General features: G+C 34.9%; 1 protein-coding gene across 1 annotated transcript; it reads left to right on the top strand.

Moving 5' to 3' along the window:
- On the top strand, nt 1-25,198 carry LOC144448123 (uncharacterized). Its single transcript, XM_078138276.1, has 14 exons — nt 1-2,274; nt 7,958-8,104; nt 8,994-9,206; nt 13,754-13,950; nt 14,405-14,525; nt 15,051-15,257; nt 16,015-16,209; nt 16,767-16,807; nt 18,976-19,069; nt 19,918-20,034; nt 20,341-20,598; nt 21,303-22,130; nt 22,529-22,637; nt 23,037-25,198. The coding sequence occupies exons 1-14, from the start codon at nt 1-3 to the stop codon at nt 23,186-23,188; spliced, it is 4,953 nt and encodes a 1,650-aa protein (XP_077994402.1). The 3' UTR covers nt 23,189-25,198.
- The last annotated feature ends 1,324 nt before the right edge of the window (nt 25,199-26,522 follow it).

Below are 26,522 nucleotides of genomic sequence, written 5' to 3'. Positions count from 1 at the left end.
ATGTCCACAACTCCAATGACAGAACCACCAATGTCCACAACTCCAGTGACAGAACCACCAGTGTCCACAACTGTAATGACAGAACCACCAATGTCCACAACTGTAATGACAGAATCACCAATGACCACAACTCCAATGACAGAACAACCAATGTCCACAACTCCAATGACAGAACCACCAGTGTCCACAACTGTAATGACAGAATCACCAATGTCCACAACTCCAATGACAGAACCACCAATGTCTACAACTCCAATGACAGAACCACCAATGTCCACAACTCCAATGACCGAACCACCAATGTCCACAACTCCAATGACAGAACCACCAATGTCCACAACTCCAATGACAGAACCACCAATGTCCACAACTCCAATGACAGAACCACCAATGTCCACAACTCCAATGACAGAACCACCAATGTCCACAACTCCAATGACAGAGTCACCAATGTCCACAACTCCAATGACAGAGTCACCAATGTCCACAACTCCAATGACAGAACCACCAATATCCACAACTCCAATGACAGAACCACCAATGTCCACAACTCCAATGACAGAACCACCAATGTCCACAACTCCAATGACAGAACCACCAATGTCCACAGCTCCAATGACAATGTCACCAATGTCCACAACTCCAATGACAGAACCACCAATGTCCACAACTCCAATGACAGAACCACCAATGTCTACAACTCCAATGACAGAACCACCAATGTCCACAACTCCAATGACCGAACCACCAATGTCCACAACTCCAATGACAGAACCACCAATGTCCACAACTCCAATGACAGAACCACCAATGTCCACAACTCCAATGACAGAACCACCAATGTCCACAACTCCAATGACAGAGTCACCAATGTCCACAACTCCAATGACAGAACCACCAATCTCCACAACTCCAATGACAGAACCACCAATCTCCACAACTCCAATGACAGAGTCACCAATATCCACAACTCCAATGACAGAACCACCAATGTCCACAACTCCAATGACAGAACCACCAATGTCCACAACTCCAATGACAGAGTCACCAACGTCCACAACTCCAATGACAGAACCACCAATGTCCACAACTCCAATGACAGAACTCCCAATGTCCACAACTCCAATGACAGAACTCCCAATGTCCACAACTCCAATGACAATATTACCAGTGTCCACAATGACATCATCACCAACATTTGCAACTCCAACAACAATATCACCAATGACCTCAACTGCAGCACCAGAAACACCAACGTCAACATTGACAGAATCACCAGCATCCACAACTCCAATGACAGCATCACCAACATCCCTAACTCCTACAACAGAATCATCAATGTCTCCAACGATGAAATTACCAACATCAACAACTCAAATAACAGAAGGACCAACATCCATAATTACAATTACAGCATCACCAACATCAACAATATCCACAACAGAACCTTCATCACCAACTGTTTCCCTGACACCAACAGCAGTTTCAACAACAAAATCACCAACATCCACAACTCCAATAACAGAATCACCAACATCCACAAGTCCAACAATGGAACCACCAATGTCCACAAGTCCATCAACAGAATCACCAACCACAACAACTTCAATAACAGAATCACCAACATCCATAGTTCCAACTACAGTATTGCCAACCTCCACAACTCCAACGAGAATAGTTCCAACACCAGAATCCTCAACCCCAACAACAGAATCACAGACAACGCCTAATGCCACAGAACAACCAGAACCTGATGACAGTCATAAACTGGCCATGTCACTGAAAGTTGTAGGAACTGTCAATAATGACACCTGGAGACAAGTAGAAGAAGACTTAGCAGATCTATACATAACTGGAAACGATAACCTGAATACAGATGATGGAAGGAGAAAGAAACGCAGTGTTGCTCTCTTGGATACAGATGATAGAGAAAAACCAAAACATGATTATTATCTCCTCAGTGATGGTGAACGACAAAGCAAACACAATGATGATCTTAGAGGAAATGTCACCATTGTTACTGATAAGATTGACATAGAAATGGACAATGTTAAAAACCAAACAGAAGACTATCAAAAGGAGTATTATTTTAGCACAGCAAGGAAAATTTTCAATGTTCTAAACTCATTTAGGAACGTGTCTTCAGTCAAAGACTATCTTTACAAACACATTGGTTCCTTCCAAAAGTCTTTGACAAAGTTGACTGATAATGATGTTAGGAATGGGAATACCTACCGTGTTGTCAGAGAAGCTGATGACGATGTCGTTGTAAAGGTAAGTTATCATTCTTTTTTATAAATCAATTTTATAAATGATGAATGTTTATTCAGAGTACTGTAGTAATGATGGCTGAATGGTTAGCATGGCCAGCTTGGAATCTGCAGTTTACAGGTTATAAGCCTTCGTGCCACTGTCATTTTTTTCTGAATGGCTAAAGTCCTTGTGCAACATTTTAACCGTGATTGTGCCTAAGTCAATCCAGCTGCATAGTCGGGGACCTGGTAGGATAGAGCATGCAATGTGAATGCTTTAATCCTATGTGCTTACATAGGATGCAATGGTTGTATGATCTTGAGGGTGTTGTGGGAGTGAAAGTAATGGGCTGGTGCTGCTATAGGTCCATGCCAGGGGTATTAATAGTTCAGAATTTTAAGCGCAATGTTGGAAAGTGCTATAAAAGAACTAGTCTATCAGCTAGCCCTCGGATGTTCTTCCGATAAAATACGACATACAGCCGAACAACGCTATCGAGGATGGAACATCCGAGGTCTAGCGAATGTCATCAGGATATAAATAACTGCCAATCAGAGAACCGTATTAGCGACAAGCACAAACAGAGGACAATAGCTAAATTTTCATGCATATTCATCTCAAGGAGGGGCTTGTAAAAATAACCACCAATGCGTTAACTGAAATGTGTGAATGACAACGTCTACGCACTCATCAAACTCACAATTACCATAAACCGATAAGCCATAGTAATGACGTAAATGTGTTTGTCAACACTTGCATGCAGAGATTCCCCGAGGTCATAGGTTATTGAATATATTAAAGTATATATATGCATAGATGGCCCAACCCACCGCTCAATGTAATCTCAATGGAATGTCCGGTCTGAAAATGACATTCGCTAGACTGTTCGGGCAGGCCCTCACATGCGAACTTCGTTCGCTTATAGTTATAGCATCGAAAGAAAGCCCGAACGTCTAGCAGCAAGACTATAAAAGAACTAACATTGCATAACTGTTGTCATTATTTCTGTTACCATTAGCAGAATGGCAACACACAGAAATAAATAAGTAACAGTAACTGCTCACTTTGATGTGTATAATGACACAAACAATGGGCTAAGTCCACATAATAGAAATTACAATGTAATTAATCAAAATCTTGACACAAGTGAAAAAGACAGTACAATCAAATAAAGTAACTACTGAAAGAAACTAACATCATTTTATAGGACATTGCAATACGGTGTAAGTATACTAGGTACTTAAACATCAGAATAAAATGTCTAAGTTACCTAAATCCTATATAGTTATTTATTTAGCATATTTTGCATTAATATCAATATTTGTGTACAGAGTTATGCTGTGTATATTTTGTAACTTTATCATAGTAAGCACTGAGCAAACATCACATATACATGTATATCAGTACATGTATATTGACAAAAGAGGTTGCTATTCAAGTTGGAATCCTCGACCACAACTTGAGAGAGAGCAGAGAAAATGAACCGTTATCAATATTTTAGTATGGTTATGTATGAAATTACTACATTGTAACATAATGTGTATGAAATGTCTACAATGTAACATAACATGTATGAAATTGCTACATTGTAACATAACGTGTAATGAAATTGCTACATTGTAACATACTTTGTATGAAATTACTACATTGGGGCATAATTTAAATTACTACAATGTAGCAGAATGTGTATGAAATTGCTACATTGTAACATACTATGTATGAAATTACTACATTGTAACATAATGTGTATGACACTGACATAATTTGAATAAAACTACTACAAGGCAACATAATGGACATAAAATACATAAATAACACTTAAAATAAGTATAACATTTCTCTAAGTAAAGAGTAATAAAGCATAGCATCACATTCATGCATTGGTACTCTCGTTAACAGAAAGTTGAGCAGAAGGTTAATTGAACATGACAACAAGTGCCAGAGAAGAGCAAAGGTCAAATTATTCTACATTATACTGTTAAATCTCTCCCTGATATTTGTATTGATGTAATGTTTGTGTACATTCTATTTCAATCATATAGTAACTCATCAGAAAATGCAAGCTTATCAAAAAATATTTTCCAATTTGAAAAAAAAAATTCAAAATTTTTCTTTTTTACTTTTTGTAATTTTTCAACTAAAATATTTATCATCCCATAAAATAGTAGTCAAAATGTCAGTATGAAAGGTAAAAACATATGTGAGGCTTATAGTAAAGGTCAGATATGATTTTATGAGTTGATAGACTGGAATTATGCAGAGATTTATAAGTGAAGTATGTATTGATGTGTCACCAATCAAACCCCCTACAGGTGGTACAATATACAATTGACATGCTTCCCTATTCATATATGAAATTTGAATGAAAATACAAGCTTTATGATGCCGCTGTGACGTGTGTGTGAATTTCATCCGATTTCAGTCTTTAATAACCAGATTGAATCACATATATACCAGCCACAGTGTAGCTTTTTATTTGGAATGTTACATATATGTTCACGGATGGAGTACTAGTGACAACAAATCCAACATATTTTGGTTTCAGTTTTATCTTTTTTCACCCATTTTTATTTTTTTCTTAATTGGGAGGATAATTTTTTGCTGTGTTCTTTTTTGTTGGAATCTCCTTATTTGTTTGTTTTGGAAACTCTGTTTGATGTAGTAGGTCTGTACAGATAGGTAAGTCTGCAAACCATGGTTGTAATGTAGAATAGAGATATGTAAGGAAAACATTGAAAAGTCATATTTTGATTCAGTTCATTGTTTTCTGCAAAATTTCATAGAAATTTTTCTAGATTAGTACATGTACATGTATAATGCAGTGACTAACCTGCTGTCAGCTATTGGAAAAACTCACACAAGAAGGCAAAAGAAAAAAAACCCTGAATTTTACTACCTAAGCCAATTCACGAATTTTAAATTTAATCTGAATTCTCCAATAATATTGTTTTGCAGTACGTGTTGTATTTTCCATAAGGCAACAATAAATATAAGAAAAATGTGTGTTTCTGATAGTCCAACAAATCCTAGTTTAAGCCGCCGACCCTCACCATTTTTAAACATTTAAAACAAAAAGATAAGCAATTCTTTGTCTTCCTGTGACCTACATGCATGTCTGTTTTCTTTCCCCAGTGATGTACTATACATATTTCATTAAAATATCACAGAAGGGTTATTCTGACTAACATTACTTTTGTTTTTGGTTCAAAGCAATTATAGTTTTAATTTTAAAAAGGTAAAGATAATTTTTTTTTTTTTTTAAAAACACGGAAACACATGGTTATTTTTTTTTTCACCTTAGTAAGCAGACTTTTGCTTTGTAACCATTCTAAATCTATAAATGCAAATTGGCTGTACATTTACACACATATGTGTTACAGCTTTATAGTCAGGTTCAACACATACATTTTCATATGTTTTGTTTTTTTGAAAAATATCTTTTATTTCTTTGTCTCATCATGATATTATGAGAATGATATTGAAAGTGTTCTGTACTTTTCAGTGTAAAATCTACAAAATAACAATTAATTTCAACAAACTAGCCAACATGTAAAATGTAAGCAGGTCAAAGGTCAAATAACATCACTTGATATTACAAATGAAAATTTCTACTGTCAAAATATTTTTGAAAACGAAATTCGCATTTGTTTATTTTGCTACTATCTTTTTTCCTTGAATGTAAAAGCAAAGTAGTTTTTAAAATACATCAAAATTGACCTTTTTAAATATATAATTCAACTTTGAAAATTACTACATATGGTTGTGAGAGTATTTTATGTTATATTCAAAATTGCAAAGGGCAGCTTTGAGATTACTGAATGTAAAGTACAATATTGAATACACATTAAAAATATGTAGATATTGATTTTTATGTTAACATATATTTGTCTTTTTTTATAATATTTATAATGGTTTCTGTCCCCTTGATAATATACATTTACATGTAATACATGTTTTGTGTAGGAATATAGATATTATAGGCCAGTATTTTTGTTTGTTCAGCTGAGAAAAATACTAGTGACCTAAGGGGCCTTGTCACAAAACACCTTAGGTCACCACCTTAATTATAATTATACCTGAGCAATAATTGTAGCATTTGCTTCCAGTTAAACAGTAGAGTAAGTTCTGTCTGCCATGTAGCTGCAATAATTGTAGCACGCTAGTGTTTGCTGTGATTTTGAATGTTTTTCTACTGTTTTTGTGCTTTTTGTTATTCCGATGTTTAACTGGAAGCAAATGCTTCAATTCCAGTAATGTAAACACAAATAGACAGAAACTAAATTACGCCACACCTACCAAGAAACCGAACATTTCCAAACTCCACCATTATAATTACAAAGCCTTCTAGACCCAAGAAATGTTCAGAGGTACCCCAATCCCGTCAAAATTGGTAAAAGTAGCAACACATGCATTTTGAAATGGGTAGTACGCTGACATCTTGCTCATGTTTTCAGCGTGATATCATCTATTTGCGTTTACATTACAGGAATTGTAGTGTTTGCTACCAGTTAAACAGCGGAATGATAAAAAGCACAAAAACAGCAGAGAAAACCCTCAAAATCACATCAAATACAACAATTATTGCAGCTAACCTGAGCAAGGTTAATTTAAGAAAAAATGGGTAAAATAATAAAATTTAGGTCACTTTGACGCGTAAATTGTAGTCCCTCAACTCAAATAAGTAATTTTTGTGACATTGAAATGATCCTGATTTATAATTTCATTTTTTGTTTTGTTTTCTGGTGTACAACTTGACTTAGGCATTGTGTGATAAAGTTTAAACTACACAATAGATAAATACAGTGTATTATTTATGAATTAAAGTGGTACAGATTGAGTATATAAACTTTTTACTTGAGTGAAATGCTACATACAACCACCATTAAACTCTTGTTACATCAGTGCATGCCTTCAATGACATTACAATTGTCTTCTAGCACTGTTAGAACAGTGGATTGCATAGTGTGAATTTTCAGGATATTTATGATATGTACAATAAATGTCATCATTGAAATATGTATATAAGTTATATCTTAATACCAGTTTTAGTTTGGTCAACAGAAAGTAATGATTAATTAAGTATGGTTCAGTGAGTATACTGCAAGTACCTTGTAATACTATAGCTCATCTTATACCCCAAATATGTAAACCCGGTTTGCATCCATATAAAGTTTAACTTCCAATGTTTATTTATTTTCTAATGCATCAATTCTATATTGCAAAATTGTTGACTAAATAAATTATCATGCAAAGTAAAAGCATATATACAAACAAAACCGTGGTTAAAACTGTTTGTAACACATTGTTTCCCTATTACCTTAGTATGAACTGTTGACCCATAGTGACCTATATTTGCATATTTGGGCACTAGTCTCATTATATTTTCCCTAGGGCAAAATTCATGTAGCATGGAAGTCTTATCGGGAATTTACTATGACTATGGAAAAAATATGTCCTTGAGAATATGATGTGTTATAAAACACTCACTGCCTGGCCCTATTTAGACACAGTAGGCATCATATCACCCCTCATGCTGTTATGTACCAATTATTGCCGGAGGTTGAAAGGCAATGCAAATAGTTTCTACATAGCAGCTCTGGTTGTAGATATCTACTACATGTAGTACCATCATATCATATAACATCAACAGTGACACTATCTTTATATGTATACTTATACAGATAATTGTGTAATTTTCCACCAGATAACTGATCAGAAAAATCTTGGAGATGATGAATATGCGATATCTTTTTATATTACTGAAAATGGTCAACTAGTTCCTGCTGAAGAAGCTGCTGCAGCATATGATACCATGACAACACAGTATATGAGTGCTGTCCTTGGACATGAGGTATGGGAGGGAAGGGGTGTCAGACAAACTAAAGACAGGCAGTCAGACAGACAGATAGATAGACAGACAGACAGACAGGCATTCAGACAGACAAACAAACAAACAAACAAACAGACAGACAGACAGACAGACAGACAGACACAGACAGACAGACAGTCAGGCATACTGACTGGCAAACAGACAGACAGACAAACAGACAGACAGATGCACAGATGCACATATGTACAGACAGGCAGGCAGGCAGGCAAAAACAAATACAGAGACAGACAGACAGACAGACAGACAGACAGGCAGGCAGGCAGACAGTCAGGCATACTGACAGACAGACAGACAGATAGACAGACATATAGACAGATGCACAGACAGGCAGGCAGGCAGACTGACAAAATACAGACAGACAAACAACCAGCCAGACAGCTAGACTGACAGACAGACAGACAGTCAGACAGACAGACAGACAGACAGACAGACAGACAGACAGACAGAGCCAAAGAGATCAGACTTTGTGTTAGGCTATCATGCAGATAGACAAGGAGGTGGGGAGACATGAAAAAGACAGACAGACAGACAGACAGACAGACAGACAGACAGACCATCAGTCAAAAATACTAGCAGAGAGAATGACATACGTGTTAACATGCACACAAATAGTGATGCAACTGGAGTATGTGATACTTAAATATAATAGTCTAAGATAATATTATGAATGTACAAACATAAAAAACTTACAAATGACTCAACCTTGTGATTGTTTTAAACAAACACAAATTAATTCAAAATCCTGTCAAACAATAATAAATTGATCCATCAACATGTGTTTCATTGTCGTACACTACTTTCCTGCCACACCTAATTGCCATTACTTTCATGTGTTTGTATTTATGTACAGGTTACTACTACACCAACACCAATTACATACATCCCAGATGAAAATGGTGATGACAACTTACTATGGATACTACTAGGAGTCGGTATTGGTGTTGTTTTACTTATCATCATTATTGTCATCATCTACTATTGCTGTAAGAAAGGATACTGTAGATCTGACTCTGAAATAGGGGAGGAAGACGTCAACAAAAAGAGCAGACAAAAATCAAAAATGGTATGTTAATATTTCATCCCCTCATCCCTTCCTCCCCTCAAAAGTTCTCCCCATTTGTGATAATAAAACCCCGAAATACGCCTGGTTCTTAGAGGGGAACAAAGTAAAACTCATATTAAGTGAATTTATTTTGGAATAAAGGACTTTGAAAAGCATGATTTTCACCAATCCTGCATTTTAGGCAACTTTTAATATAGAGTAGTAAAAAATGAAAAAATCTTGCTTAGGTAAGGCTGGATATTCACTAGGTATTATGGGAAATAAACAAAGTTAGGAGCTTCAAAACTTATATTAATAATAATAATAATAATAATAATAGCAATAACAACTTTATAGCCAAAAATTATAAACTTACAAAATGTTCTAAACTTATCTACAAATGCCAACATTTTACAGGTCAAATGAGGCAAAAATAGATAATGTATAAGATTACAATTCACATTTCTGGTTAGTGCCTCTTGAAACAATTAAGTACATAATGTTGATGCTAGCTGAGAGAACAAAAAGAGAGGTCGCATGATGCAGGATTTGTGAAAATTACTTTTCTGGTGTGCTCCCTGAAAACATGATGAATTTCAGCTAAGGTAAAATCAGTATTACCATTGTTCCCCTTTAAGATTCTATTACTATTATTACAATCCAAGTAGTGTTATTAGACTGATAAAGTAGGTTTTTAGTGGCCGTACATTCTTCTGGTGTTTTTTGTGATTTTGTGTTCATAAGAATAATATTTTTTTATAAAAATATAATCAAACTGTAGAAGCACAGCCAAACCTGTTTCCCATTTTAAAAAATTATTACTGATAATTAATTTTATGAACTAGTTAAATCTGAACTCACCACCCCTCTTACCTAAAATTATAATTTAAAAAAAATGTAAACATCTGTTGGGACAATAGTAGTAGAGTTACCCTATTGGAATCTAGGCTGTGTAGCTTTCGTCTGAATCACTCATACGTCATCAGCGTATGATGTTTCTATTCTCCTATCTATTGATATGTTTCGTTATCATTTTTCACTTTTTTTAAGTAAAAGGCTAGATTTTCTTAATTTAGTAATAAGCTATAATTCAGATAGCTATCATAAATATCTGCTTTTTTTAATTATCCATATTTAACAATTATTATTTTTGAATAATTAATAATTATTAATTAATCATGTAACATTAATTATTACTAATTAATCATAATGTAACTTATAAAACTATGACATTACCATCCTCACGTAGTCACATTGTGTGAAAAACAGTTACTTCCCTTGTTCTCCATGACAATATTTTCTGTCACCATGGTGATGGTTTCTATGGTAACTATGTCATATATTATGTATTTTCATACACATAATACATTTATATTGTGAATTCATGACACTATCTTGTTACATTGTTAAACTCTCCTTTCTCTTCAGTTCAATTTCATACTTTACATTTTAATTCCTGTCTGTTTTCTATTTTTCTTCTTTTGTCACTCTTTCATACACATTTTTCTGTTTAGGTGTTTGAATCATTTTCTGATCTCGTAAGTCATGTCTTTCATTGTGTCTTCCTCTACTGTGCATTCTACTAATCTTTTCAATATTTTGGACCAATAACATTCACTGTTACTGACACTCACAGCTCATTATGATAATGTATTCAATATATTGGGCCAATAACATTTACCGTTACTAACACCCACAGCTCATTATGCTAATGTCAATATATTGGGCCAATAACATTCACTGTTACTAACACTCACAGCTGATTATTGTAATGTATTCAATATATTGGGCCAATAACATTCACTGTTGCTAACACTCACAGCTCATTCTGCTAAACGTAGTCAATATATTTGGCCAATAAAAAAACTCACCTTTATTGCCACTCACAGCACATTATGCTAATTTATTCAATATTTTAGGCAAATAACAGCACATTATGCTAATGTATCAATATTTTTGACCAATAACATTCACGCCAGCATACTGACACTGACAGCATATCCATGGATTGATAGAGTTTTTGAAACCATGTCCTTGCATGCCCAAGTCCGTCTACAATATTATTTGTGTAGAATACCATGTTTAATTGAGCCTGACATCCAGTTGTATGATGACTTTTCATCTTTCCTACCCACCATAGCTGGATTCTACACTATGTCAAGTGCTCTGTGCATTCACTTTTCTTTTCTCATATCTGTTCATTACAAAACTTATTTTTGTAAGTGCAGACCAAACCTCTAGTTACAATAGAGTGTGATATTTGATATGTCATTTTCAATACAATGCATTGGTATAAACATCCATTTCGATAGAGTGCATTTGTAAATATCCTTCCCATTTACAATACAGAGTATTGGTGTATACATCCCATTTACAATACAGAGCATTGGTGTATACCCCCCATTTACAATACAGAGTATTGGTGTATACATCCCATTTACAATACAGAGTATTGGTGTATACATCCCATTTACAATACAGAGCATTGGTGTATACAGAGCATTGGTGTATACCCCCCATTTACAATACAGAGTATTGGTGTATACCACCCATTTACAATACAGAGCATTGGTGTATACCCCCCATTTACAATACAGTGCATTGGTGTATACATCCCATTTACAATACAGAGTATTGGTGTATACATCCCATTTACAATACAGAGCATTGGTGTATACCCCCCATTTACAATACAGTGCATTGGTGTATACATCCCATTTACAATACAGAGTATTGGTGTATACCCTCCATTTACAATACAGTGCATCACTGGATCATACAATTGTTAATATGAACAATAATTAGATAGCATTGGTAATGTTTACAATAGAATGCATTGCTGTAAAAAAATATCCATTTGCAGGGCTATGAAATCTCAATTAACAATAATTAGAATGCATTGGTGTAAATATCCCAAATACAATAATGAGGTGGTATATGCATTTTGTTTACAGTAGAGTGCATTGGTTTTAACATCCCATTTTTTGCACTATAGAGACATCCAATTTACAACAGAATGCAGTGGTTTAAGCACTCCCCTTTGCAATATAGTGCATTGGTATAAATATCCATTTACAATAAAGTGCATTGGTAAAAACATCCCATTTACAATAAAGTGCATTGGTCTAAATATCCCATTTACAATAGATTGCTTTAGTAAACATCCTGTTCATAGTAGAATGCATTGTAATAATCTAATTTACAATAGAATGCATTGTAAAGATATTATGCACAATTGGTCTAAAAAATCCCTTTTATAATAGAGTGCATTGGTTAACATCCGGTTTACAGTAGATTGCATTGTTAACATCCTATTTACAGTAGATTGCATTGGTTAACATCCTGGTTACAGTAGATTGCATTGGTTAACATCCTATTCACAATAGAGTGCATTGGTTAACATCCTGTTTACAGTAGATTGCATTGGTTAACATCCTGTTTACAGTAGATTGCATTGGTTAACATCCTGTTTACAGTAGATTGCATTGGTTAATATCCTGTTTACAGTAGATTGCATTGGTTAACATCCTGTTTACAGTAGATTGCATTGGTTAACATCCTATTTACAGTAGATTGCATTGGTTAACATCCTGTTTACAGTAGATTGCATTGTTTAACATCCTGTTTACAGTAGATTGCATTGGTTAATATCCTGTTTACAGTAGATTGCATTGGTTAACATCTGGTTTACAGTAGATTGCATTGGTTACCATCATCCTGTTTACAGTAGATTGCATTGGTTAACATCCTGTTTTACAGGAGATTGCATTGGTTAACACCATGGTCACAATAGAATGCATTGGTTAACATCCTGTTTACAGTAGATTGCATTGGTTAATATCCTGTTTACAGTAGATTGCATTGGTTGATATCCTGTTTACTGTAGATTGCATTGGTAGAATCATCCTGTTTACAGTAGAATCCATTGGTTAACATCCTGTTTACAGTAGATTGCATTGGTTAACATCCTGTTAACAGTAGATTGCATTTGTTAACATCATGTTTACTGTAGATTGCATTGGTAGAATCATCCTGTTTACAGTAGAGTGCATTGGTAAACATCCTGACCACAATAGAGTGAATTGAATGTAAAAGTTCACTTACACATGCATGTCTGCTGACCTCCATTGGCCAATACATGTTCATAACAAGGACCACTGAACAGGGAATGAGTAACAAGTTTCAAAATAGTGTTTCTCAGCAATCACTTGTAATTGCTGACATACACTTGTATGTAATTAAATCATGAAATACTCCAGAAAATGATGGGTTTTTTTCACTGCATTGATGTTCTTCCTTCAGAAAAATACTTGAGCATTGATTGTCAAAACAAATACTATACAATTGTAGTCATGTATAGTTTTGTTTTTAAAATTCCTCTATTTCCGTAAATATTTATCTGTCATATTGTGTTTTCAAAATTGTCCTCCTAAATCTTAAAACTTGAAATCGTCAACATAAAGTCTGTTATATGATTGTATATATTCTTATTTCTCAGTGTTTCTTTCTTCCCCTTTCACTACCTAATATTTAAGTTTTGTTACTATTTTAACTTTGATTCTTATTAGCAGCAAAAGACGACAACTATCGACATGGCTGGATTACGTATTGATATTGAAAGAGGTGAAATCGTTGGACGGCCATCCACAAATCTGAGTAAAGTTCAATCTCAGAATGGACAGATACAAGAAACAGTACTTGACAATGATACTTTAGAACAAGAAACACCTAGAGGAAGGAAAACTGATAAATTTGACCTAATCAGGTAAGGGATTATGCACCAATTTATTGTAGGGAGACCTCTACTCCCAAAATTGAGATTTCTTTTGTTTTTATGTTAATTTTGTTATTTCAGTCTATTTATGAGATGATCATTGCACAGTATTAAAAGGGCCTATTTCTTTACAAGAAAATTTCTTTTGGTGATACCTATTTTACTGATGTTGTCATAGCAATAGCCAGATGAGAAATGAGTGAATACATGTGACTTTTTGGTCAGTATGTCACAGTTTGGCAGAAGGCGATAATTTTATATTTTCTCTGATTATTTTAATAATATGGTTAATATTAATCATTAAATTAACTTGAAATGATGTATTATTGCATCTGCTATTTGGCAAATGTGTAACTTTAATGAAAAGATTGCATTATTTAGCAAACTGGATTGCCGTCACAATTTCTAATATTTTTTGTTTTTGTCTTTTTGTCTGTAACAATAGTGTTACCTCAGATGCTGACACTCTTAGTATTAAACCAAGACGTCTTGAAGACATTCCACCTGACAGAAGACCCAAACTTGTTGGTTCATATGAGAGTCTCCTGTCAGCTGTTAGTATGGAGGTAATAGTTAGCTATATATGAAATGCAGTTATATATATTATACAGTACACTATTGCAACAATTAGACACATGTAATATACTAAATTTTAACTATTGCAAAATCCATTCAGTCAGTATAACAGTTCACATCTTGACAGGAGAAATAGTTAATTACTTACATCTATCAACTATACTGTGTAATGCTTTGTACAATGCTATGTACAAATTTTTCAGTACAAAGTATAGATATCTATATGTATGCAAAATTTACTAGATTTATTCCAATTGTTGCCATGGTTCAAAGCCTTAGCAACTGTTACCATGGTTTCCAAACCTTGGCAACTGTTACGATGATGATGGTCCAAACCCTGCAACTGTTACCATAGTCTCCAAACCTTGGCAACTGTTACCATGATGGTCTCCAAACCTTGGCAACTGTTACCATTGTTTCCAAACCTTAGCAACTGTTACCATGGTTTCCAAACATTTGGCAACTGGTTTCCAGATGTGTGGTTGAAGTGCTGTATTCCATTTTCTTTATAATAGCCTGAGGAACCTGGCAGAGATAACAGTCTTTTCACGCATGTGGGACATCTCAGAACAATTGATGAGAACGCAACATCTTCCCAACGTAAACCAGGCAAGGAAATGCAAGACTTGGCTAACCTACCTCCTGTAACACAAACTGCATTAGTGGGAAAAGTTGAAGAGTCCGTACAAATAAAGATGATGAGAGAAGCTGGAGTACCACAGGTCAGTGTTCATTGAAATCTATTTCTCAGTAAAACTTTATGCCTTTCAATAATTAGCCCTAGTCAAATACAGACCTTAAAAGGTGAGTGTAAAATTTCTATGGTAGTTTAACCCTTTCATTCCTAGAGACGACATTGGAATAAATAGAAACTTGATTGTAAGAACATTTACTAAAATTTAAGAATATAACTTCATTGGGAAGTAATATTTCTTGAATTCTGGTCTAAAATAAAGTTGATCTTTTTCCAAAAATTACAGAGAAACAAGAATTTTTGTTCAAAATTTTTGGCGGGAACGTTTCTAGTCCTGAAAGGGTTAAAGAGCAATGTCAAATATGCCATATGACAGTGATCAGAAAACAAAAGATTGTGGAGGTTGGCCACTAGGGGCGTTGTTCATAAGCAGCCATTAGAGGTGAAGGCTATTACATGTTACATATAGTTGAATACAAGTCTACTATTAATAAAATCATTAAAACATTATTTTCCAGTGTTTCTCATGAGAAAAGTTTTCTTAAACATTCAAAGAATTCTGCTAATGATATAATAATTTTCAGGAACTGATTTAGTTGTTTTAGCCACAATGTGTTGACAGCTTCCAGTACTGCGATGTGATGTTTAGTAGCAATTTTCCTCATATTAATTTGGGAGTTAAGATATCAAATACTGCAGTACGATGTGTATTGGTTTTTCTTTTGCACATCATTAACCAATATAGACACTAACACAATAACTGAACATCTTTGAACATTTCACAGAATTGGTACAAAACTAAGAAGGAACTTGAGGTTGAAGATTTACAAACTGAAATTGACAAGTGGAAGAAGAGAAAGAGACAGAAAGAAAAACTGAGAAAGGAAAGAGAACGGAAGAGAAGACAACGAGAGAGAGACCGTAAACCAAGTGATGAACATGATGTAGAAAGAGATGCATGGTTAGCTGCTCAACCAGAGGTATGATATTTATCTAGATGATTATATATCTATCAAAACTAATTTTCTGTTGCCATAGTAACTAACGTAGCAGTAGAGATGATACATTTTGTTTAAAAAGTACTTTCTGTTGCCATGGTAACTAAGTTAACAATGAAGATGATACATTTTGCTTAAAAAACTACTCTTCTATTCCAATGGTAAGTAACTGAGCAGTATAGATGGTACACTGGTTAAACTACTCTTCTGTTGCCATGGTAACTAACTTAATATAAATAATGAAATAAGCACTGCTCTGTTGCAAGTTACTGTAATGTAATAGTGTAGATGATAATTCCCATAATATTACTCTGCTGTTGCCATAGTAGCAATGACTGGACTCAAGTATGACTATGACCAAAAATATCTCTAGACAAACACTACGGTCACACTGATTCATAGTCTGTAAGGTATGCCGTGATGGGCGCCCTCACACATCAGCCAACCCCTTTCACAGGCCAGTGATGGTGGACTGAAACAACATATCGTACAATCTAACTGATTTTTTTTTTTTTTTTTTTTTTTTTTTTAAACCTCAGATTGATGCTATTATTGGGGATGATGTCAGTCCTGCAGCAAGGTTAGTTAATCTCATCGTTGTTTCTGTTGTGCTTATTTTATCTCCAAGCTATATCAATCATACTCATAAACCACAGATCTCTTTTACAGCACCATCCAAAACTCACTTTATGTGCTCTGCCTTGTGAGAATGATATCTATATAATTATGTACATATTCATATTATATCCACAGTCTTACATCATGTCCAGTATCCATAATAGTTATGATATATTTAATATCATATTGCATGTTTATATCGCAGGACAGAGCTCAAATCATACTACATGTACGTACCTTCCATCATATTATAACCATACATAGTTTTCATAATATAGCCTTCAGTGATTGGCTTATATTGTGTCACATGGTATGAACTAGTGTGACCCATATGATCTCAATTTGCATACAGAAGAACACTAGCTGTACTCTCTTTTGCATAGGGCACTATTATTGTAACATGGGAGTTGTACTGGTGATTTATTTATTGTGACTATGGAGTCTATGGAAAAAAAAGGTGCCTAAGAATGTGACGTGTTATAAAACACTTACTGCCTCACCTCATTGACCACTGGCACCAGTAGACATCATATTACCCCTCATGCTGTTATCTAGCATCCTGTATTTCCCTTGGCTTTCAGCCTCAGGATGCTGCATGATAGCCTTAGGGATAATAGACATCAACTAGTACCTAATTGCCAGGCAATAAGGCTTGATGTATAACAGTATGATAAATTTTGTTTAGGAATTACTCTTCTGTTGCCATAGTAACTAACAAGAGTAGAGATGATATTTTGTTTTTTAAAAATGTATGTTGCCATGGTAACTATTTCAACAATGTAGGTCACATCATAGTATATATTTTACATCTGATACAGTACATATTTTACTTCATAACATAATGCCATACCAGTACATATTTACATCATAAATACATATCTATACCATAATTGATATCACAAAACACATCTATATCATGTACACTTTTTATTTCTCTCACCCATGATATATACATACAGACTTAGACGTTTGATAAGGTACAGTGTAACTATGTTTGATAGATGGACATGTCACTCTCTCTTATTTGCATGTAGCTAGTGCACCATGTATATCTGTACAAGTATGTCTTTGTTGATGTCAATTTGATTCACTGATAGAAATGTATCTCTTGTATCTGTTAGTTTTAATACTTTAAATGCCAAAAAAAAGTTGTAGTGGTTCTGTATCTTATACATGTATGATGTATATCTTAATATGTAATGCATATTAAACACAAAATTGACCTTTCTGCAGACTTGTTCACATTGTTTCAAATTCTTACTGTGTATTCTTGGAATGTCAGCAGTTGTATCATTATTAGGTGCCAGTATTTATATGTCAACTTCAAGGTCATTTCATTTCAATGTCTCAGTGAAAGGACATCTACATGTGACTTTTACCAAATGTTCTTAATTAGTAGTATATGTATAGGCTAATAGAATTTGACACTGATTTGATAAGAGGGATCTCTATGGATAAGTTTGAGGCCCCCCCCCCCCCCCAATTATCCATGAAGAAGCCATTGTATGTTTGGGAGGGGGTGTAAGCCATTGTATGTTTGGGAGGAGGTGTAAGTCATTGTATGTTTGGGAGGGGGTGTAAGTCATTGTATGTTTGGGAGGGGGCGTAAGTCATTGTATGTTTGGGAGGGGGTGTAAGCCAGTATGACACATTTTCTTCAGGAAATAGAAAAACAATTGTAGAAAATGGCCTAGTAAGATTTCTATTAGGGCATAGTCAAAGATCAAGGTCAATCTCAAGGTTGACTTCTAGCTTTTTAAAAAAAATTATTTTCTTGAAAAGAATATTATCTTTGCCTTTTTTAATATTTCTATTTTTAAACCAATTTTTATATTATTTCATTTTTCTTAAAATATGTCAAATGTCTATTTTGCTAACTAGGATATATAAACTGTTAAGATCTGATTTCTCTATTTTAATATCGCTAAGTAAAATAATAATTGTTTGCAGTAATACTGATTGTGATAGCATGACTTTAATATGATCTGTTTCTGATAAATCAATTCAGATTCATTCTACACTATTATATTATATTATTTTCATTTTGTATCATTTACATTTTATTTTATAATGTTACAGTATTTCTTAGATTATTCATACTTTTGAAAACATTTTTTTTTAATATTACAGACAAATGCGTGAAGCTCGCAGTGAACGATGGAAAAAACATCCACATAAAGGAGATATGCCCTCAACTGCGATACCCAATGGAGATGTAAAGTTTGTAAGTTGGTTGTTTCATTTCACCACATGTAAAGTTTATAAGTTTGTTGTTTCATCTCTCAATTTCATGAACGGTAACATTTGTAAGTTGGTCAGTCCATTCTGCTATTTCATGTAAATTTGTAAGTTGGTCATTCCATTTGGACATTTCATGTAAAATTTGTAAGTTGTTTGTTTCATTCCGCCATTTGTAAAGTTTGCAAGTTTGTTGTTTTATGCCTCCATTTCACGTAACATTTGTAAGCTGATTGATCGATTCTGCCATTTTATGTAAAATCTATAAGATGGTCATTCTATTTGGACATTTCATGTAAAATTTGTAAGTTGGTTGTTTCATTCCTCATACACATAAGCGTGAAAATGAAATAAAAAAATATCACAAACCTGACAGCAAATACTCCCAAGTACACCAACACTGGCACTCACAATCCATTGGGGTTTCTGTTATTGTTACATAATTAATATCCAAAAGCAACAAGTTTCACTAAATATACTATCGTACTGGTATTTTGTGTGATTTCGTCACATGGAATGGTTGGGCACACTCATTTACATATAGGTATTTCTGTTTGCAAAATTACAACTACACTTGAAATTTGTAATGAAATCAAAGAAATTATAATTGCTCTCTGTAGGTATGTATGTATGTATGTATGTATGTATGTATGTATGTATGTATGTATGTATATGTATGTGTGTGTATGTATGTATGTATGTATGTATGTATGTATGTATGTATGTATGTAAGTATTTGTGTGTGTGAGTATGTATCTAAACTCATGTAAAAATATTTAATCATCTTGTAGCCATCAGGCTGAAAATAATAGACATCTTTATACTTTGATCTAGAATGTTAAGAAGATGGGACGTAATATGAGAGCAAAATCAAATCAAGTAGCAACAGACTACCCCACTACAGACAGTAACAATGTACAGCTTGTTAATGTACAGCCACTCGGAAGTTTTGTAAGTTAATGTCAATCATTATGAAATCATCCATTTCGCTTTGAAGTTTTACTGCACTCATAGCACTGCACACTATGCCAGCACCCCTACACTATTTTTCTCATCACATGGATATCTGCATCAGATTTGCTGTATTTCCATCAGATGCCATTCTTCACATCACATGGATAATTGAAAAGAATTGCTGTATTTTCAGTCACATCATTCATATAAATATATATCAAACTGACTAAATTTCTATATTTATAGCCCCAACATTCTTTTCAATGTATTTACAACTTTAATGTGTATTCATTATATTGACAGGGTCGTCATTATCTTGATGACCCCCATGCACTGACTACAGAGTTTGGAGCAATGCCACCGCAGCCTGGATATGCATGGATACCTCAGAGCACTGACCTCAACGTTTCACAGCAACCTTTGCCACAGCAACAGTACTTACAGCAAGAACAGTATCCACAACAACAGATACCATTGCAGACATACCAACAGCCGTTACTACAGCAACAACTCCCACCTCAGATGCAACAACAGATGTTTCAACCAGTGGATACACACCCTGTAAGTATTATGTGTTCTGTCAACTAGTGGTCACACATACCTCTGTACATTTCATTTATTTCCAACCTCACACCGCATTGATTTCCTTCCAACTAGAGGTCATTACCCCTGTTTCAATCCTTCCAACTATTAGTCTATGGTATATTGTCTTTTAAGTTCATGACCCTGTCATGCTTCGATCACCAAAAGGTGGCCATATTTACATTGTATCATAACAAGCCTTGTTATTACTCACCATCTCATGAGATTACAATTTATGTTATTCATATTGGTCAAAGGTCAAAAGTCAATATCATCATCCCTTTCTTGTTAATCTGATTGTGGCTTATTCTGTCTGACCACATGTCTGTGTGTGTGGCTTATTTCTCATTGTACTACGAATTGTAAAGTACCAAACTCGGGAAACAGATTTTTACAAGCTACACTATAGCTTTTCCCTGTTTTCCGGCCATAGAACTCTCAATTGTATTCTATCCAGATGTGTTGTGCAATTTCCCTAGTTTGTCAATTTCTGTATATGTATGGCATACTGTGACAAATTCATTCTTTCTATGGCAAATAAAAAATAAATAAATAAATATACTAACAAAAATATACTTAATAGGTATGTTATGTCTCCATGTGTCTGAAATTTGTGTACATTTGGTATAAATAATTATAATAATAGTAAACCAACTCATTTTGTTACAATGTCCCATTTACAGCTGTACCAGGAACAGTCAGAGTTACAGAGACTCCATGATGAAATGGAGATTCAAAGGAGAAGAGAGCAGGAAAGGGTTCAGATTAATAGATTATTGGATGATGCATTTTCATTGACAACTAACCCACTCATGTCATCCTCGGAATTTTCACCCACATCTGGACTTGGAACGTCACCACCAACATCTGGACTTACTTATCAAAATCCTAGATATGGGAGTGCTTCTGGCCTTATTTTAGATCCTGGATCACTCGACAGAAATCCTAGAAATCCAGCTTTTATTCCAGGATCTGTTACAACTGGAAGTGTCTATCCTGATCAAATGGGCTCACTTCCAAGATCTTCATCAGCTGTACCGGGATCCCGTCAAGAAATGACTGGGACTCTCCAACAGCAAATGGGAATGCCAGTGTCTGATATTGGGTATGGGACACGAGTTCAATCAGCACCCTATCAACCATATGGTTCATTATCTCAATCTGCTCAGTATCCTTCATTGAATAGACAACCACTTGTTCAGCCCCAACCCCAATATGGTACTATCCAGTCAGGTCAAGACATGGCCGACAAAGCCAAGCTGACAAGAGAAAATGATGCCCTGAGTGAACAACTCCGATTACAACAGTTACATCTTGAACAAACTCTAAGAGAGCTTGGACAGGCTCAGAGTAGGCTTGACAATATACGAGCACCACCAAGCAACTCTGCAAGGAGCACTCCTCTCTCACCAACGGGAAGACCACAGAGGAAAATCAGCCCATCACCCTACCCAAACCGTCCAGAGGAACTACCAGGGCCAGCATTAGGATGGTCAAGTCAAGATAACACAGTGAGTAACAGAAATATGGTAGGAATGTTCCTAGGAGTGTCTAGATAAAGAATGGTCAAGACTATCTGATCCCAATATTGATATTATAATTCAAATTGGGTCTAGAGAAATGTGATTTCTGGTCTAAAACCTAAATGCAAAAACAGAACTTGGCCAATTGTTTCATGAATGAAATTCAAACATAAACACAATTGTTTATAGTACAATCATGCCATGGCCAAAACTATAGCAACAATCAAACAAATATCTTTTTTGCAAGGGTATTAATCAATCAAGACTGAACAATATCCTACCAATCAAACTCACTTAAAAATTTATGTTAAGCCATTACCCAAATTGTGCAGTTGTGCTATTACACCATTGGTGCTGAAATTGTATCTCTACTGTTCCTTTAACAGGCTTTGCCATCACAAAGAACACATGTTCATGATAGTTGGAAACAAGATCCACACAGTTCATCGCAGAGGGGTGACAATTTGTATATGGATTCATCATCAGATCAGCCAGGTGAGTCACATTGTGTAAGATAGATGGTGGATGTCCAACAGAAATGAACCGTGTTATTTTCTCAGTTGTCAACAAACAATTAAATCAAAACCACTGTTTTTGTTTACTGTGTTGTCACAGAATGAAATGAACTTTAATACTAACTTTGTTTCCTGTGCCATCACAGCATAGTCGAACAAAATGACCCCCACCATGTTGTCACAGAACAAAATGACTCTATTGTTGACTCATCACTGATACTTCCCAAGGTAACTGTGCATGCAACAAATTAAGTACTATGGAATCTTAACAGGAAGATAAACGTTTACAGGTCTTACATTTTGTATTGTGTCTCTTTCCTATCAATGGGAAAGATAATTTTATATGTATCTAACCTCTTACTCTACTTATGTTTCCTAGCAACAGCAAGATCTAGATCTTCATCATCTGGAAGGGAACCTCATCTTACATCTGTCAGCATCCCTGGTGTCTCGGCAACCGATTCATTGACTCAGGAACAAAGGCAAGCTATACTTCAAGAAATGAAGAATGGAACGCAGTCAGAAGTATAGGACAGGAAGAAACCAATAATATCATTGACATGGAGAATTGGCAAGATTTCTGATACATTTAAGTTCAGTAGCTGTCTGATAAATGTGTCTGGAGGAAGAAATTTTTGTTTGATGACAAACATGTTTCGTTGTGTCATGATCATAATGTAATGTAACACTTACCTATCCCAAGTTCGAACCGCCATTTATGGGCATGATGCTGGAGTTTGTTGCATCATTTGTTACTTAGCTATAGGTTTTGTAGTGTGGAACCCTAGGGGAACGTGTGAATCTAGCGACCACTGAACATTCAGAGGCAACGATTAATGTGTTGGCATAGTAGTTAATAATTCTAAGATTGGTAAGACATGTAGAATACAGTCGGGATACATAAGAATTCAAGAACCATCCCATAAATGTTAATATCATACACCACAAAGATTATATCAACACAAATTATAGACATTAATTCTGGTTAGTAAAGTACTTATCAAGACATAACGTGATACAAATACTTATCATACGAATTACTTTTCATAAAATACTTAGTATAAATGAATTATGCATGGCAAAAATGTACTATAATTTGGCCACTTTACATACTTTTTTGTGCATTAACTTAGATATACCAGTGGTTGTGCATTGAAAGAATCGACCAGTGAGGTGTGTTGGTAACTGTATTGATAACTGCTATCAACTTTCATATGATTTTGATACTGTATAAAATACAAAGAGATGCAGGTATTTATGATGTCAACACAATAGGTTTTCCAATACAAGAAATCCCAAAATGGCTGAACATGTCAAATGCAGTAGTATTTCTTAACAAGATTTCAAAATTAAGTAAGTTACTTGTGAGGTGCTAATTTATCACACAAATCATATTCAGAATAAGTCGATAGCAGTAAGCAATGCAAGGTTACTAAAGGTAGAAATAAATCTGACCGGACTTTTCCTTATAAAGTTGATAGTAGTAATCAATACAAGTGTACTAAAGACAGAAATAAGTCTAACTAGACTTTCCCTTTAAGTTGATAGCAGTAATCAATACAAGTGTACTAAAGGTAGAAATAAGTCTGACTGGACTTTTCTATATTAAGTTGACAGCAGTAATCATTACAAGGGTACTTAAAGTAGAAATAAGTCTGACTGGACTTTTCCTTATTAAGTTGATAGTAGTAATCAATACAAGTGTATTAAAGATGGGAGTTAGATTGGACTTTTCCTTACTAAGTTGATAGTAGTAATCAATACAAGTGTACTAAAGGCAGAAAGAAAAATAAGTCTGACTGAACTTTTCCATATTAAGTTGATAGCAGTAATCATTACAATGTACAAGGGTACTTAAAGTAGAAATAAGTCTGACTGGACTTTTCCTTATTAAGTTGATAGAAGTAATCAATACAAGTGTACTAAAGATGGGAGTTAGATTGGACTTTTCCTTTACGTAAAACATATCAGAGAACAAAATTAAGCTTACCCTACATCCTGAAGACAGTTAGTTTTAATACGCCGTATTCCGGTTATCGAAGAAGCCCCGAAAAGATAAAAGATATGATTGTTTGGCCACTAGGGGCGCTGTTTTAGAACCGGAAGTGAGGGCCAGAATTGTAGAGCATTGTTGCAAAGCATAGAGTCTATAGGCATCGTAACCACTGACTAAAGATTTTCTGTCATTCCCCGTAACTTTACGCTATAATATTGCATTATCGCCCATCAAATAACGAAATAGCAAATTAACCTCTTGTTCTCCTAATATTTCGCGTAAGTTTGGCTCTGCAATTCGACCGTGAGGAAAACCCAAAAGTAGCAACATTTTGAAACGGGTAGTACACTGACATCTCACTCACGTTTTCAGTGTGACCTCGTCCATTTGCGTTACCGTTGGAGAAATTGTAGCGATTGCTTCCAGTCAAACATCGGAACGGAAAAAGGTACAAAAACAGAGGAAAGAACCCTCAAAATCACAATATACGCTACAGTTATTGCAGCTTGTATAAAACCAATCTGATTAAAATCCGATGTAGATGTCGGCTAATCGTTCATTGCTATTTTACTTTCGTTATTGTGCCTGAATTGACCTTCGTGGTACATGTTTGATCGCCTCCTCTACCGATCAGGACAAAAACGTAAACATGTACCACGAAGGTCAATTCAGGCAAAATAACGAAGGTAAAATAGCAGTGAACGATCAGCCGACATCTACATCGGATTTTAATCAGATCGGTATAAGACATGGTATGATGAGTGAACCACGTAAACGTTACATGGAAGGCCGATTCATTGAAGGGGTGGGCGGTGTGGTACATCAATCACAATAACAATATTTATGATTCGTTGCCGACTTCAATGGGTTTTTTTTATACACTGATGGTCCTGAATGAAGAATAGCAAGCTAACCAAAGTGTGATAGTAAAGATGAGTATATCAATACAAATATGTTTATGCCAACTTATAACCAGTACATGAAATGTTTTTTTCCGGACAAAGTTTTATGATTTCACCCGTGGTGCTACACCACTGTTCTAATAAACAAGAAAGGCCTAAGTATGCGGCGACATCAGTTACAATATAAACATGTGGCTTGGTAATTGTCGACCGAACTCTCAATATTGCAATGACTGTAGCTGGAAGCTGTTCAATCTGATTAAAACCTGATGTAGATGTCGGCTAATCGTTCATTGCTATTTTACCTTCGTTATTTTGCCTGATATTATTTTTCTTGGTACATGTTTACATTTTTTAGCCTGATCGTAGAGGAGGCGATCAGGCAAGCTAAAAAATGTAAACATGTACCAAGAAGGTCAATTCAGGCAAAATAACGAAGGTAAAATAGCAATGAACGATCAGCCAACATCTACATCGGATTTTAATCAGATTGGAAGCTGTTGTCAGATTTGTAATTTTCTAATCGTTCTTTTGTCAAGCAACAGACACCAGTAAGGTAAAGAAATATGTTTATCATGCCTGATATTATTTTTCTTGGTACATGTTTACATTTTTTAGCCTGATCGTAGAGGAGGCGATCAGGCAAGCTAAAAAATGTAAACATGTACCAAGAAGGTCAATTCAGGCAAAATAACGAAGGTAAAATAGCAATGAACGATCAGCCAACATCTACATCGGATTTTACTCAGATTGGAAGCTGTTGTCAGATTTGTAATTTTCTAATCGTTCTTTTGTCAAGCAACAGACACCAGTAAGGTAAAGAAATATGTTTATCATGTCTACATCGGGTATATTTCGAAGGTCCTCCGTCCAACTTTCAATGTTTCCGCTGTCGATTAGTTCTATCTTTTGATGCTTGACATCCACTATTCGTCTCCTCTTCCGTTCTCTCAGAAAATTATCATTT

The sequence above is a fragment of the Glandiceps talaboti genome, chromosome 17, assembly GCF_964340395.1.
Source record: "Glandiceps talaboti chromosome 17, keGlaTala1.1, whole genome shotgun sequence".
Taxonomy (NCBI): Eukaryota; Metazoa; Hemichordata; class Enteropneusta; family Spengelidae; genus Glandiceps; species Glandiceps talaboti.
Note: the sequence above shows the minus strand (reverse complement) of the source record. Positions and strands in the feature narration are given on the sequence as shown.